Here is a 16,481-nt window from a genome sequence, read left to right on the forward strand (position 1 = left end):
AAAAAAAAAAAGCCATTCTTTAGTTACTCTCATTCTCACACAACAAAAAATCAAAATAAGCTCAAAAAAGAAAAGTAATGAAATGGGGATAGAAAAGATTGAGAAATAAGTCTAAATGCAATCCTTTGCAAAATTTTGAAAAATAGTCCTGCCTTGCTTAATCTAGGAAAAAAAAAAAAAAAAAAGAAATATAACACTAAGACTGGAAACAGAATATACAAACAGATTTACAAAGGATGACTACATGTTGGCATTTGAGTGACATTATTTTCAAGGATCTACATGTAATAAAATTGACTCAAGAAGTAGAAAATGTAAATATGAAGCATAAAGCATTTTCATTCTCTGAGGATTGTACCCTAAAGGCAGTCTCTCTTAAGTAGAAACACACCTAGAGTTGGCGGTTTAAAGCTTAGCAGTGGTGATAGAAAAAACAGGATGTGACAGATGTCTGGATGAGCAGACTGCGAATGCGGATATTTCAGAGGGGTTCATCATAATTAGCAGCAGTAGCATTACTACCACTTCCTAAGCATGACTGAGCCCAACATTGTAATAGATAATTAAAATATATTAATTCTAATTCCTCAAAAATAGAAATCCATGCCTAGCTAGCATAAGGTCCTATGTTTGATCCCTGGTCCTCCCCCCTAAAAAGAAAAAAAAAAAAAAAAAAGAAAGAAATCCTGTTTGAAGACATCATTTATAGTGATCCATGCATACTCACATTTATAGCAGCACAATTCACAATGGCTAATTCTTGGAAGCAGCCTATATATCCATCAACAGATGAATGTTTAAAGAAAATATGAAATTTATACACAATACTATTCTGCCATAAAGAAGGATAAATTTGAGTCATCTGTAGAAAAACGGATACACCTCAAGACTATGTTAAGTGAAATAAGTCAGACGCATGAGCATACATAGCACATGGTTTCTTTTTACAAGAGAAACCCAAAGAAGAAAATAGAAGATACCTAGTAACGATGTCAAATTCTCCTAGTTTTTGGCAATTTATATAAAACGTTGTTTTTCATTAAGCATAGAGGAGAAAGAAGATAACTGTTTGGAGTGCTCAGGCATACTAAACAGACCACAGCAGGATGGGTCAGACTAGATGCAATCATACTGCAGGGCTAAATAATTAATAGACATTTAACAGTTGTATCAATCAGGGGTTCACTAGAAGAACAGATATAACACAAAATGTACAAAATCAATCACTACAGCAGTCCTTGTGTGAACTAGTCAATTGCTGTCTAGACCTCTACGAAAATTACATCACTCTGAGATTGATGAGGACATATCCCCAAAATTCATATGGAACCAGAAAATGGAATTCATATGGAACTAGAATAGCAAAAACAATCCTGGGCAACAGGGCCAGGGAGGTGGCTCAGTAGAATAAGCACTTCCCTGGCAAGTGCAAGGGCCTGAGTTCAATCCCTGGTTCCACCCCCCCCCCAAAAAAAATTAGCTGTGTCATTTTGGGGCCAAGGAGATGGCTCAGTAGAATAAGCACTTCCCTGGCAAGTGCAAGGGCCTGAGTTCAATCCCTGGTTCCAAAAAAGAAAAAAAAAAAAAAAAAAAGAAGAAGAAAAAAAATCCTGGGCAACAAAAGTAGAGCCGAGGGCCAGGGAGATAGCTGTGTTTTCTAGGCTGAGCATTTTATACTAAAGTGAGCCTAAGGAAGAAGAAATAGGAAGTCTATAATTGCACACCAATGGCTCTGAACACCCTCCCACACATACACGCCCCAATACACAGACTCTTTTTCACCTACAACATGAATGAAGACAGAGGGGAGATCTGGAAAATCTGTTAATGATAAAATGGAAAGGCCATTAAGACAAAAAGGATTGAAAAGCTGGAAAGAAAAAAAAAAAAAAAAAAAGCAAAACCAGCAAGATAAAACCAACACATAAAGTTTGGGACTTTATTTCAGACTCTCTTGCACAAATAGTGGGGGAGTAAATGAAGTTCACATGAAAAAAAGACTTGGGAAAGTGCTGCAAACTGTTGGCCCATAAATATGTTTTGTTTGGCCTTTGTAGTGTTTGTGAAAAACACTAAGCCAACATTTAAAAATTGAAAGAGGAACATAAAAATCAGAATTTCTAGCCTTTGTTGAAAAACTGATAGATCTGGCCAGGTCAGATTAGAACTGGGCTGCTGTCCTCTTTAAATATGGTATTCACTTTCCTAATGGATATATATGGGGTGTATATTAGCTGCTCAAGCCATTTATGTTACTTCCTTACTTCTAGGTGCAACTCATAATTCTTTAGCTGAGGGTCTCAGGTGACTGCAAACTCATGATAAGCCGATGATATGACACAGCTGCCAAAAATCTCACCAATCCCCATGTAACAGAACAACATCTACATCAGTCACTCTGAACTTTTGAAGAGTCAAAGACATGGGCTGGTGAGATGGCTCAGTGGTCTAAAGCACCTACTTAGAACAAGCTTTGCAAAGCACAGGGACCGCGGTTCAATCCCCCAGCACCACATGCCAGCCAGCCCCGCCCCCTGGTGGGCTGAGCTGGCCACACACACACACACACACACACACATAAATAAATGAAGAGTCAAAGACAACTCAGAGAAGCTACACAATTCAATGAGTCTTCTCTAGAAATATATATATATATATATATATTCATATAAAAATGTATAATTAATGCCAGGAAATTGACAAGAGCCCCTCAATGACCTTAGCTGAGAATATGGTATTCCTCTGTATATTCACATAATATGTCTGCTCCTAGAAATTACACGTCAGGAGGATATGTAGAGCTAGGGACTTAGCTCAGGGATGCAGAACCTGCATGGCAAGCATGAGGTCCTAAGTTCAATTTCCAGTACCCCATCCCCTCCAGAAGAGGGTATCTAGAGCAAAGCAACAGAACTATAAAGGGTCTGGAAATTAATAAAGTTAAGGAAACTTAGAATAGCTAGATTAAGGGCCTGCGAGACAGTTCAACAGACTAGGCGCTGAGCTTGTGACTGAGTATGAGAGTGGTGGCACATGCCTGTAACCCCAGCAATGGGGAGGCTGAAAACAGGAGGATCACAATGAGTTTGAGCTGTACAGTGAGACCCTGTACCAAATACATTTTTAAAAAGAAAGAAAAGAAAAGCTAGATTAGAAAAGGAATACTTAAAAAAGAGCATAATAAACTATCCTAAATTTCAGAGGAAAATGGATTAGTCTCGCACTGGTCCAGCTGGCAGAACTAAGATCAATGAGGAGCTACAATAAAGTCTATTTTACTGTCTCAGTTGAATCCAAGAAAGAAATTTCTTATAGCAAAAGCTGTACAAAAATGGAATAGTGTGGCCTGTCAACCAATGAAGTACTGAGTTCCCTATCATTGTAAGTATCCAAGCTTCTACAGGATAATGAAACATTAGGGAACATATGTAAAGATTTCCCAAACTGGATGGAAGCTTACACTACAATTATCTAAGCCTTCTTTAAATCAAAGTTTGAGTGAGCAAAGTTGGGAAAGGGCAATAGTATAGTAGTTCTCTTCCCCTCCCAAACTTGAATCATGCCGTAATCAAAGAAAGAGCCATGCTGCAGCTATGCTGCACGCAAGAACAGAAACCTAGTGGCTGAGCCTCACTTTGGTGATTCTCAGTGAGCTACTGGGAATTGGTCAAAGTTAGCTACTCACACAATTTCACATGCCTTCTTTGTCTTCCTCTACCCCACATTTCTGTTCCCCTCTGTTCCTACCTCCTTTCAGGTTGTCTATCTTAATTTGGGGGAAGCTGTATAAACTTTATAGCTTATCAGAACAGGTACTTGTTGAATTGACACATTTTATCCATAAAGTTTCAAACATAAGACCATTTAATTAAAGACATGGCCTGATTTCAACAGATAAAAATGTGGAGGATTCAGTGCTATATTAATTTTACAAAAGAACCAGTCTGATTAGAAGAGGTCACAGACTAAACCAGTTCAAGTTGGTCCACAGAGATGGTTGTCAATAACCAAATATACTCCACAACATTTAGCAAAGTGCTGCTCAAGCAGCTAGTATTCTAAAATGTCTTATCATTTTTTTTTCAGTGTCTTGCTATGTAGTTCAGACTGGACTTGAACTTACTTTGTAGCCTTGGCTACCCTCAAATACGCAGTGATCATCCTGTCTCAGCATCCTGAGTGCTGGGATGACAGGTGTGCAACACCTGTCTAGAAATTTCAGTTTCTAGAAATTTCAAGAAACTGAAGAAATGGCCTCATTGTGTCTTTGATTTCTAACTCACTCCTCCCCAGAAATAATTTTTAAAAAGAACTTAAAAATCTTTCTTCTATGTTTATTAATATGAAGTAAACACATTTCCTTTAATTACAGATTAAAAAGCACATCTGTTCTACCTGAACACAATTTAAATTTATGAGAGGAAAACATCCTTTTGTCCATGTTGCTGCTCCTAAGTGTTTCTCAAAAGCTGAGGAAACAAGTTCTGAAAGCAAACTTTTCCTGTGTTCCAAGGAAGAGGGGAACATGGGGCTTCTTGACCTATAAAACTCAGTATTTTGGAACATCCATAATTCTTCCAAGTCTGTGCCAGTCAAATGGAGACTCCCTTCAGCAAACCATCAGTCAGCCAAGGCTGAATAGTAAAGCTTTCTTCCCTAGGAGCTGACAAGGACAGGACCCAAAGCTCCCTGAAAAAAAAAAATTCTCAACCTAAGCTTACACTACAAACTGCTGGAAAAGTCAGATGGAGGGGATGACAGGAAAAGCAATTATTTCTTCTGGGCTTCCTCTCTGTCTGGATTTTAAGGAGACGAATACAAAATTCCATCACAGATTGAAATGCTATCTAAACATTCTTAAAAATGTGGTCTTTCTCTCTGAAATATGACCTGCTCTGCTGCAGCAACCTGTAACCCATTACCATGTTAAGGTGGGGAGTGCGACATTCCTGCAGCTTGCCTACTTCTGTGCCTGCCTCTTCAATACTATTACTTCATGACCCAAGGGTTAAATATAAGTAACTAAAAGATATGTCTGCAGAGCATGACCCAACAAAAAGTCCTGATGAACCACTTTATTCTAACATTCTTGGAATTTTAAACACCTGAAACTTTCTTAATGAGAGTTTTAATGTTTCTGGTGAGCCATTCTAAGTGAAGGCTGACTCACATTAAGCAGTAATGTTATTCCAAATAGTAGTAAAGCCAAACTATTTATGCAAAAATCAAGGGGGATGTAGTTCAGTGGTAAAGTGCTCCCCTAGCATGTGTAAGGGCCAGGTTCTAGCCCAAGCACTAGAGAAATAAAAAAAATAAAAGATTTCCCATGTATAGTAGACTGCTAACTTGTGGGCAACTTGTTACACCCAGCTGAACTCAACTATTGTGGTGATAGATGTGGGAGTCCCACGTGAGGGTGGGTGCCAGCAGCATAACAGGTAGAGCTAGAGAAGTTGTTATGAGGCTGTTTGGAGAAGCTGTTGGAAGCTGCTGGTTCTCTTGAGCTATTCTGCTGGGTGAGCTTGTCATGGTGGCCTTCCTAGTAAACTTTGCTGTTCTCCTCAGAAGAGGAGCTTAGGCCCTCTTGTCGCTCAGAATTCCTACAGTTTGGGGAGCTTTGGTCCTCATCTTGAGCATCACTATACCTGGCCCTGGAGGAGATGATGCTCTGCTCAGCCTAATGGAGAAGCTAGTCATGTTGGCTTTCCTGATGGGAACTCAGCCTTCTTCATCACTGGAGCTCAGGACCTCAGTGTTATTGAGAACAGCTGAGGTGCTTTTCAGGGGACCTTAAGCATTGCTTTCTGGCTCCAGGCCAGATCCCTCAGCCTGCTAGAATAGATGCTTCATCCTGCTGGCAAAGACTTTCTAGCTTTCACCACTGACCTTTGGGCCTACTCAGAGTAGAACCATGAAGTAGGTCTGCATGAAATATTATCATGGGATACAGGTCCTCAGCTGGATTTTTTGATCTTTAGTGTATGGACAGATTTCCTGTACTCTTTGTATGATTCTTCAGGTGATTCATTATTAAATAACTTTATGTGTCCCGTATTGTATTGTTTCCCTCGCAAAAACCTCAAACTATGACACTATGCAAGAATTAAGATTTAAAGCCAATTTAAATGAATACTCAAACATTGATTAATTTTTTTTTTCTATATTTAGGACAGGGTCTACAGGGTCCCACTATGTAGATCAGACTTGTAGTGATTCTCCTGTTTTCAGCCTCCCAAGTGCTGGGATTACAGGCATGCACCACCACGCCCAGCCTCCATCAAAGTCTCAGTGCTCCCCAAGTACAGAGTTGGCACCACACACCAGGGATCGAACCCCTGCCACTGCACTCTGCCTAAGTAGGTGCTTTAGTCCATTGAGCTTTCAGGCCAGCCCAAAAAAATCCTTGAGAAGGATTTTTTTTTTTTTGCTGGCTCAGGCTGCCTTAAGGGAGGGTCTGGGATGGCATGTAGAGCTAAGGACTGAACCGCGGTCCCCTGCACCTGACTGGGTTTGCCCAAGCAGGTGGTTAAACAACTGAGCTAACCTGCAAGTCCTCCTGATTAAAATGTTTTTATGAAACCAGTTATAGTGGCCTACACCTGTAATTCCAGCACTTGGCAGGCTGAGGCAGTAGCACTATTTCGAGTTTGAGACCAGCCTGGGCTACAAAGTGAGCTCAAGGCCAGCCTGCACCAAATAGCAAGACCCTGTCTCAAAAAAAAAAAAAAAAAGCTTTTATGACTAAGAACTTTTACTTGTTTACAATTAATAATTTTATATACACCAAATAACACAGTTTGAAAAATATGTTGTTTGTAAACTACATGTGCTGAAATGCAAAAAAAAAAAAAAAAAAAAAAAGGAAAGACAGAGCTTTTATCTTCAATGAGTTTAAAAACTACTGTAGTTAAGGGGACAAGATGTGTTTTCCAGTGGGTCAAAGGAGACCATACCAGCCAAAGGCAAAGCATGGTAGAGGGATGTGAGAGCCCACGAGCAGCCAGAACATGCATCTCATGAATGACACTGGGATCAATTTTCTCTGCAGAATGAAAGGAGCAGGCCAGACAAATTCCAATTCCTTTGAGCACTAAAACTGATTCCTTTGGTGTTATCCAAATGAAGTAACCAGAAAAAAACCATAAAAGTAGTATTTGAGCTGGCCCTTAAAAGGGTAAGATTTTGAAATATAGGTACTGAAAGCAAAAGGAAACATTTCAGGCACAAAGAAGTACATAAGTATAGATCCTGAAGGCACTCAGCATGCTTCTATACCACCAAATCTTGGCCATGAGTAGAACACAAGAAGAGACAAAAATCAGAAATACAGACAGAAGTCTTGAATGGTGAACAAAGGATCCTGGATTTTATTTGGGAAGTCAGAAGGCCCTGAAGGTTTCTGAAGAGGGAGATGATGATCAGACATATATCAGAAAGAGTGTTCTTGAACTACTCTGTTCCTCTTTATTACCTCCAAGGGCTCATTTACCTGAGGCATGGCAGCTAGAGGAGCAGTGCTCCATGGAAGAGATCCTGGTAGACAAAACTAAAGCAATAAGGGCTAAGGGCTATGTGATGGGATCCCAATACAGGGTTTCCTTTTAACAACCCAATATGTCTACAACTGAACAGGGAAAAGAGCAATAAAAAGAGAGCTGGGTAAAATTTAAAATGTAAAAGACATACTTGTAATACCTGTGAGTCACTAGAGAGGCAAACAGACATTAGAGATCAGAAAATTTCCACATAGTCACACCCCCTTGCCTCCAACCTAGGTAGAATAATGAACGTTTTTACTGATTACCTATACTGAAAAAATCCCAAAGATGGCAAACAGCAGAACTGAAGCTATTGGAGTGTTATGCTCCCGACCTAACAATGAAAAGGGAGGACTGAACACAGTAAGAGGAAGGCTAGAAAGGCATGCTCAGCATTTCTGTTATGACAGCAATTTCTGAAAAATGATGCCCAAATACAAGAACAGGATCCAAATAAAAAAGAAAAAGGCTAATGGATAACATCTGGCCTCTCAATCATTGAAGAATCTCTGCTCCCCACACACTGTTTATCCCTTCATTGCATTCTCAACAGCTCTCCTTGACTAGATCCAAAAAGACCTATAAAACTCTGAAACAAATCCACAGTTACCTGCTTGCTGGTGAGCTAGGTATGAGAAATTGTAACTACATCAGGCAACTTTCTTTAGCAACAACAAAATAGCAAAATTGCAACAGAAGCTGGGGATACAGCTCAGTGGCACAGTGCCTGCCTGGCAAGTCCAAGGTCCTGAATTTAATTTTCGGTACCAAAAAAAACAAGAGAAAATCTGCAAGAGCTGATAGACAGAAGCAGTGACCATACTGAGTCACAGACACAAAACAAAGAAAGGCATAATAAATGTCACTCAGGTGAAGGCCTGTATGCCCCAGCACCAGCTGAGCTGCGCTGCAGTTTATGATCATAGTCCAAGGAATACTAAGAGAAAGCTCATGGCCAGTCTAGGTAGCATGGCCTGGGGGTGGGGATGCAGTGTTCGGAGGGAGCATGGGAAAGTCAAAGGTGGTTTTTGCTGTGCATGCAACACATCCACAAGAAAGCATCCTGCACGCAGATAGATCAACATTTTGGCCACTTGGCGTTGGGTCTTAATAAAATAAGGGGAGTATAATTAACAGAGGAATAAGTTACTTACTTGCCTTCCATCCTGCCCCACATTTGTCTGACCTCTTACAACAGTTCGAATATTGTCATCCAGTCTCCTAGCAAAAAAGTTAAAAGGATATAAATCAAATGATCTCCATTCTGATGGACCAAAAGAAAAAAGTTAGTGATTTATCCATCAACTTTTTTTTTTTTTGAGACAGGGTCTTGCTATATAGTTCAGACTGTCAAATTTGAAATGATCCTCCTGCCTTAGCCTCCCAAGTGCTGGGATAACAGGCCTGTATCACCATGCCCAGCTTATGTATCAATTTTTGCAGATTCTATTTACTCATCCAGAAAAACAGAACAAGTGTGAGTGATAAAAGAATGAGGTCTTGGACCAGCCAGGTGTGGTGGTGCACATTTCTAATCCAAGCCCTCTGTCAGGCTGAGGCAGGAGGATTGTGAGTTAGAACCCAGCATGGGCAACTTACTGACTTAGTGAGATCCTAACTCCAAATGATAATGATGATGCTGATGGCAATTTTTAATGAACAGTCAGAGTTCTCCAAAAGGACTGATACAACTTTAGTACTATTCACGGAGTAAGTCAGGAAAGACAGTCACATACAGTGGTACATGTTTGTGATCCCAGCACTGAGGCAGGAGGAACACTGTGAATTTGATGCCAGGCTGGACTACACAGTGAGTTCCAGGACAGCCTAGACTACACAGCAAGACTCTGTCTCAAAATAAAAACAAACAAAGAAAAACAAACAAGGAAGACAAAATTGTAGAAGTTTTAAAGGAATAAGCCTGAGAATTCAAATTACCACCACAAAATTCCTTTCTCAAGAGAACATGAAAGGCTGAGGAGCCAGGGTGATGTGAACCAGCACTTACTGATCATGAGTCCTGATATGCATGTAGGAAACAGATGTATGGCTTCTGGGTCCAATTTTCACTGAGGCTCAACAGGGGCCACAAAATGGCACCTTGGCAGGAGGCATTTCTATCACTCAATTTCATTTCTCATGAAAGGTATAGTAGTGAGAAGTGATCAGGGAATTTCTATTTTCTATGTAAACCCTGGATAACGGAGTGGTTTCTACTAGAATTGTTACAGCTGAAGTCCACCAAAACAGTAAGGAACTAGTAAGGCATGATGGTACATGCCTGTAATCCCAGCACTCAGGAAGCTGAGGAAGATCGTTTCTCCACCTTTTGGCTAAGATCATGTGTAGGAGCTGAAGCAAGAGGACTGCCACATATTCAAGGCCATTCTGGGCTACACAGTGATTAAAGGCCAGCCTGAACTACAAAGCCAAAACCTTTTCTCAAAAAACAAACAAATAAACAAACCAAAAAAGAAAGGAGGGGAGGGGAGGGAAGAGGAGGGGAGGGGAGGGAAGGATAGAGAAGGAAAGGGAGGAGGGGAGAAAGAAAAACTTCACTGCACTTTTTTGTTTTTGTTTAGTTTTTTTGAGACAGGTCTCTGCATGTAGTTCAGGCAGCCTGCCTCAACCTCCTGAGTGCTGAGATTACAGATGCGTCCCACCACTGCTGGCTTTCTTTGCACTTCTAAGCCACTAATAAAAGAATATATTAATGGGCCAAAGGTGTTCACTGAAAGACCCAAAAGCAATAGAGCAAAAAATTCCATCTCCTGGATTCAAAATGAATACTTTCATCAAAAATTAAAAATAAAAAAATCACAAAACTGTATCATGGGAAGTAATTTAAGGAAGATAAGGAAGTCAATCTATTTAGACAATGAACTGACATTTATTGATGAGTACTTTCCATATATCAAAACCATAAACTCAGACATGCATAAGCCAGAACAAGGGTATTGGGCAGGAAGGACACTAACAGTCACCTTGGACAATCTCATCTTTGGCTAATTTCATTTAATCCTAGACTACAGGGCTGGGGAGATGGCTCAGTAGAATAAGCACTTCCCTGGCAAGCGCAAGGCCTGAGTTCAATCCCCAGTTCCACAAAAAAAAAAAAAAAAAAAAAAAAAAAAAAAAAAAAAAATCCTAAACTACAAACCAGGTAAACTAATAGGTGACCAAGACATACATGTATAAACCCAGCTCCATACCTGATCTTTGACAATACAAAAAAAGAAAGAGAGAGAGAGAGAGACATAAATCTATTAGGGAAGGGAAATCACTAAAAAATATCATAATACTGTATATCTGAAATCCCAACACTCTGAGAGGCTGAGGCAGGAGGATCACCATGAATTTGAGCCTAACCTGGGTAAGACTCTCTCAAAATTTAAAAGGGGCTGGGGCTATAGTTCAGTGTGAAGGTTCAATCCCCAGTACCCAAAAAAAAAAAAAAAAAAGTAGAAAAGTTCTTTGCCTTTTACAATTAGCTGTTTTGAACAAGCTGTTACAGCTTCTTTCCTTTTTTATAAATAATGAAGACTGGCCACAGAATAAAGTTCCTTGCCGCAAGGCTTATACGGAAACATAGGTAAAAGAATTACTTTTTTTTTTTTTTAAGTTGAGGTTTCAGTGCTCTGAGTGACTCCAATTATGATTTCAAAATTATTAAATTAACAATACACTTCTCATAAACAATCATACAAGGCTGGGAATACAGCTCAGTGGCATAGCACCTGCCTGGCAAGTACCAGGTCATTAGTTCAATTTGCTGTATTAAAAAAAAAAAAAAAAAGATTCATACAGTGTTACTTACCTTATTTTCAGTCTAATTTTGTTCACGACTTCATCAATATTTGCCAGAGACTAAGACAAAGAAAAGAAAAGTACTCCACTGTTATTTTACCTCCTAGATTTCCTCTCCCATAGGAAAAGGATGAGCCATAAAGGTGATTTATGAAATCTCAGTTTTACCTCACAATATTATATCACTGTACAAGAGGAGTTGCAACTATTGCCAAATCTTGCCCAGCAGCTACGTTTTATAAATAAAGTTTATTGGATCACAGCTACAACCATTCATTTACATACTGTCTACCACTACTTTTTAGGCTAAAATAGCAAAGTTGAAAAGTTGTAACAGATACAGCATGGCTCACAAAGCCTAACATATACATTACCTGTAATTTGCAGAAAACTGCTAATTCACAGTACATAGGATTATAACAAATTTATTAAAACAAAGAAAATGGATGCACTATTACTACACATTAACAATCTGGATAAATCTTACTAACACAATGTTAAGAAAAAAGGCCAGAACCAAAGGCACATACCACATGGTTGCATTAATGCAGTTTGAAATCAAGTGAAACAATTCTCTCATGTTAGAAGTCAAGTTGGTGGTTATCTCTGGAGAAGGCAGTGACTGCGGGACAGCAAGAAAGGCCTTCTAAAAATGCATTCTTTCTTTTTTTTTTTTTAACATTTAGTGTGTGTGTGTGTGTGTGTGTGTGTGTGTGTGGCCAGCTCAGCCCACCAGGGGGCGCGGCTGGCTGGCATGTGGTGCTGGAGGATTGAACCGCGGTCCCCGTGCTTTGCCAAGCTTGTTCCAAGTAGGTGCTTTAGACCACTGAGCCATCTCTCCAGCCCCTAAAAATGCATTATTTCTTAATCTCAGTGGTGGTTACTTGGCTGTCTTCACTTAGTGAAAACTCACCAAGTTGCTCTCTCTATATCTGTATACTCCTCTATGCTATACTTCAACAAATAAATTTACTTTTTAAGTGTAGAGATCCACTGGAAAAAAGTGTGGAAGGATGCATACTAGCAGCATAATATACTAGCAGTTAAAATCTATGAAATCTGCATTGATAATTTTAAATATATGAAAAGTTTTGAAATTTTCCTCTTTTGTCTATGAGTATTTTCAATCATCTGTATTAACTGTATACCACGATTATAAAACATTTCTTTTAAAATAATGAGAAAATGGGCCATTAGAAATGAGAAAGTATGGGAAATGGTGCCCCCTAGTGGATGAGAGGAGGAACAACTTTATAGCACCCTTCAACTCAAGTTTCCAAAATAGTTTTGTAAATCCTTTTCCTCTCTCTCTCTCAATAGGTATTTTTCCTTAGAAGGAACTGGAAGTGGTACAGGAATTTATAAATTGTTACCCACTGCCTCTGGTGGCAGGAAGCTTGGAGTCTTCCAAGTGCAGTTCTGGTAAGAGAAACACATCCCAAATACTTGAGATATCATACCCTCTGTTCACATCTTACCATTCTGATGGAACCAATAGTTAAAATTTTCAGAAATTCAGAACTAGTTTGGGGCAACGATAAATCTCACAAAAGACATGTTACTTTAACTGAGGAATCCAGTTCAACTGGGTTCAATCTAATTCTCTCAAGCTTATCACTTCAAAACTGAACTGGGTATAACTTAAATTACTACCACCAATGTTGATAGCAAACCCAGCTGTCTAAGATCTGTGGTCTGGCTCAACTCTACCAATACTAATTTGCTGGAGGGAAAGCTGTTCAAGCTCTTTTTCTATTTCATCCTATGGATAAGAGGCATAACAGTTCCTGGTCTGCCTATCTCTGCTGGAGCCTGTTTCTTTAAAAGCGTTCTTTGGTATTTAAAAAATGTTAGTACTTGGGACGTCTGGGTATGGGTAGCCATGAATTTTTGTACTATTCTCATCTTCTGTGAAAATAAGAACTCCTATCAAAATTGTATAATTTATACACAGATATAAAAATTATATTATGGAAATAAATGATTTTATTTTTTTTAATGTGTTTTGTACAGGGTCTCACTACACATTTCAGACTCACAGTGATACTCCTGTTTTCAGGCTACCCAGCACTGGGGTTATAGGCATGTGCCACCACACCTGGACTTGGCCAGCTCAGTGTGCCCAGGGACAGGGCCAGTGTGGCATGTGGTGCCAGCGATTGAATCCTGGTCCCTGCGCTTGCTTAAGCAGGTGCTTAGTCCACTGAGCTATCTCACTGGCCCTCAATAAATGATTTTTATTACAAATACAAAAATATCTATAAACTGGGCATGGTAGCACATGCCTTATAATCCCAGTACTCTGGGAGTCTGAGGCAGGAGGATCAACAATTTAAATCCTGCCTGGGCAATCTAGTAAGACCTTGTCTCAAAATTCTAAAATTATTAAAAATGAAGTGATGACAATTTAGCTCAGTACAAAGACTCTTGGTTCAATCCTCAGTACTGCAAAAAATAAAAATAAACTATTAAAAACTGTCAAAACACATCAATCAGCCATAGCCCTTCAAGGTCAATGAGAACTCAGGACATAGGAGAATCTGTACTGTAACATCATGTAACTCAGTTGTGGCCCAAATTTTCTGATCAAGATTAAGGGGCCACAGAGGAAAGTGATCGATGATGTAGAGTGTGCCTAAGGAGAGTCACATGGGGAGAAAACATTCTCTCAGGCTTTCACAGAGAGCAAATTGGTCAACCAATGGCCGTGACTTATCCATACAGCTGACACTGACAAAGGATCTACAAACTGCAATACAGGGTTTCAGGGTAAATCCTGAGGGGATTTGACTGACCTTGTCAGATACAAAGTTACATTTCTTGTTATATAGGTCTTGCTTTATCTTGGTCTTAACCATCCAGCACAAAAGTATAAAAATGAAGCATAAAAAGTAAAGCTATATCAATATGCTGAGCTGTAAAAGGCTCAAGTCAACAACTTCTGCCATTGCCAGTCCAATGGATAATCCACTACTATTATGGACTACTGGACTATATTGGAATATTTTGCTGAATTCACCTACAATATTTAAATGACATTGGAATACCCATATCTGACAAAACTAAACAAAAAAAGGGGGTACAAATGAAGGACCATTTTGTATCTGTATATTCAAAATAGTTAGGATAGGTATACAGCTACTTTCTCTTAATTCAATGAATACAAAGATTTGTACTAATAGTGTTTGTGGACAGGATATCATTTCTGCATCTTGTACTATGAATAACCACTAAGAAGACAATATGCAATGTATTAATTATTGAAACTATCCTACTAATCAGTTCTGAAACTATTTCATTGCTATTTGTTTCTCAATAAAATTATTTTAAAAACACACCAATCGGCAAACATTCAGATAATAAAAGATGATAAGCTAAATATAATGGCACATACTTATAACTGCAGCACTTGGGAGGCAATGGCAGGCAGATTTTGAGGCCAGACTACACTACAAAGTGAGATCTAGATTTTAAAAAAATTATATATATATATATATATATATATATATATATATATATATATATATCAGCGATGGCAAACTTTTTAGAGCTTTCAATGATACAAATAGCCTGTTGTGGCGCTCATGCCATCAATTTGCCACCACTGGTATAGAGTAAATACCAAGAGCTCTCACAGGGGTCTGAACCTGAACTGCTTGAACCCGCTCCTATCTGCTCCCTTTCCCAGGGATAATGACTGAGCCAGTTTCTCTTCCACTTTCTCAAAGATAGCCTGTGTTAAAAGGATACCCATAAGTGTACTACACCATGCTTGTTTCACTTAATAATATTACTTGGAGGTCATTCCACATCAGTAAATATTGGGTTGGTTTGTTGTTTTAGTAAATATTGTTAGTGGTACACGCCTTAATTTAATAATCCTTAGACATGAAGGTCTTAGCTAAGCCCTTCCAATTTTTCTAAGAGGAATAATCCAGAATATTTTTGCAGTCAACCACACTTAGGAGAGAAAAGTCATGAGACAATCTGAGGGCCTATTAGTGGAAAAGGCAAATAAACTAGGCTATTTGTATCTAGTGGACCTTTTAACCACCCCTAGAGACCCTGGTCAGAGAGGTTATGAAGCAGAGAAAATGGCTTTTGAGCCCATGCTAACAAGGGGGAAACATTTAAATATTAGGTGTTCCGTGAATATAGTTATTAAAAGAAAGAAATATCCTAAAAGTAATCTGACTAGGTGGAACATAGCCTACTGCTTTTCCTCTATTTTCCAGATTTCCTACTTGGGAAGCAAAAGGGAAAGGATGCAAACACTTCACATGGATTTATCATGAAACTGTTCTGGACACTTCACAGAAAATACTTCCTTTATCCTCTAAGCCATACTAGGCAAACTATTATCTTCCTCCATGCTAGAATTTGAAAAATGGCCTTAAAAGGATGGACACTTTGTCTGAGGTCATGGAGATGACCTGCAGCATAGGTGGGCTCAGCGAAGTCTGTCTGACTCCAAGGTCTCTGCTCTTCCTCTCATTCAGCGGTTCATTTATTTGTTGTTATTTTGGGTTTTTGCTGTTGTTGTTTAAAGACAATTTCCTACTATGTAGCCCAGCCTGGCCTCAAACTCATGATACTCCTGCCTCAGTTGTTCAAGTGCTGGGATTACAAGTGTGCACCCTACATGTGGTATGCAATGACTCTGGACTTACTTTTTCTTCACCCCAAAATACTAAACAGATATAACCTACTCCTACTTCCCTATACAGGAATCCTTACTGCACTGGAGTTGGGGAAAAGCCCCACCACAATCCAGATGGGCTACTTAGGAGGAGGTGGTACATCCTCTCTTTGAGAATCACTCTGATTTAGTTACAATGGTTGTATAATTTTTACTGTATAACTTTTCAAATGCTTCAATTATTGAAAGATATTTCTTTTTTATTTTTATTTTTTTAAATTGAGAAATAAATATGAGATGGTTTCACAGCTGATTAATAGGACAGTTTCGATAATCAATACATTGTACACTGTTATCTTCTTAGTGGTTATCCATAGCACAAGAAGCAGACAGGATATCCTGTCCAAACACTATTAGTACATCTCTTTCTTCTCATTGAATGAAGCAAAAGTAGCTGTATATTTATACTAACTATTTTGTATATATAAACACAAAAT

General features: G+C 39.0%; 1 protein-coding gene across 1 annotated transcript in view; it reads right to left on the minus strand.

The window, feature by feature from the left end:
- Nucleotides 1–16,481, minus strand: part of Vps53 (VPS53, GARP complex subunit) — a 182,166-nt gene that overhangs the window by 152,250 nt on the left and 13,435 nt on the right. Inside the window, exons 3-4 of the mRNA XM_004635357.3 lie at nucleotides 11,356–11,405; nucleotides 8,693–8,759 (exon numbers count right to left, since the gene is read on the minus strand). Coding sequence (XP_004635414.1) covers nucleotides 8,693–8,759; nucleotides 11,356–11,405 — 117 coding nt within the window. The remainder of the gene's footprint in view (nucleotides 1–8,692; nucleotides 8,760–11,355; nucleotides 11,406–16,481) is intronic.

Source organism: Octodon degus, unplaced genomic scaffold, assembly GCF_000260255.1.
Source record: "Octodon degus isolate 3935 unplaced genomic scaffold, OctDeg1.0 scaffold00072, whole genome shotgun sequence".
In the NCBI taxonomy this organism is placed as follows: domain Eukaryota; kingdom Metazoa; phylum Chordata; class Mammalia; order Rodentia; family Octodontidae; genus Octodon; species Octodon degus.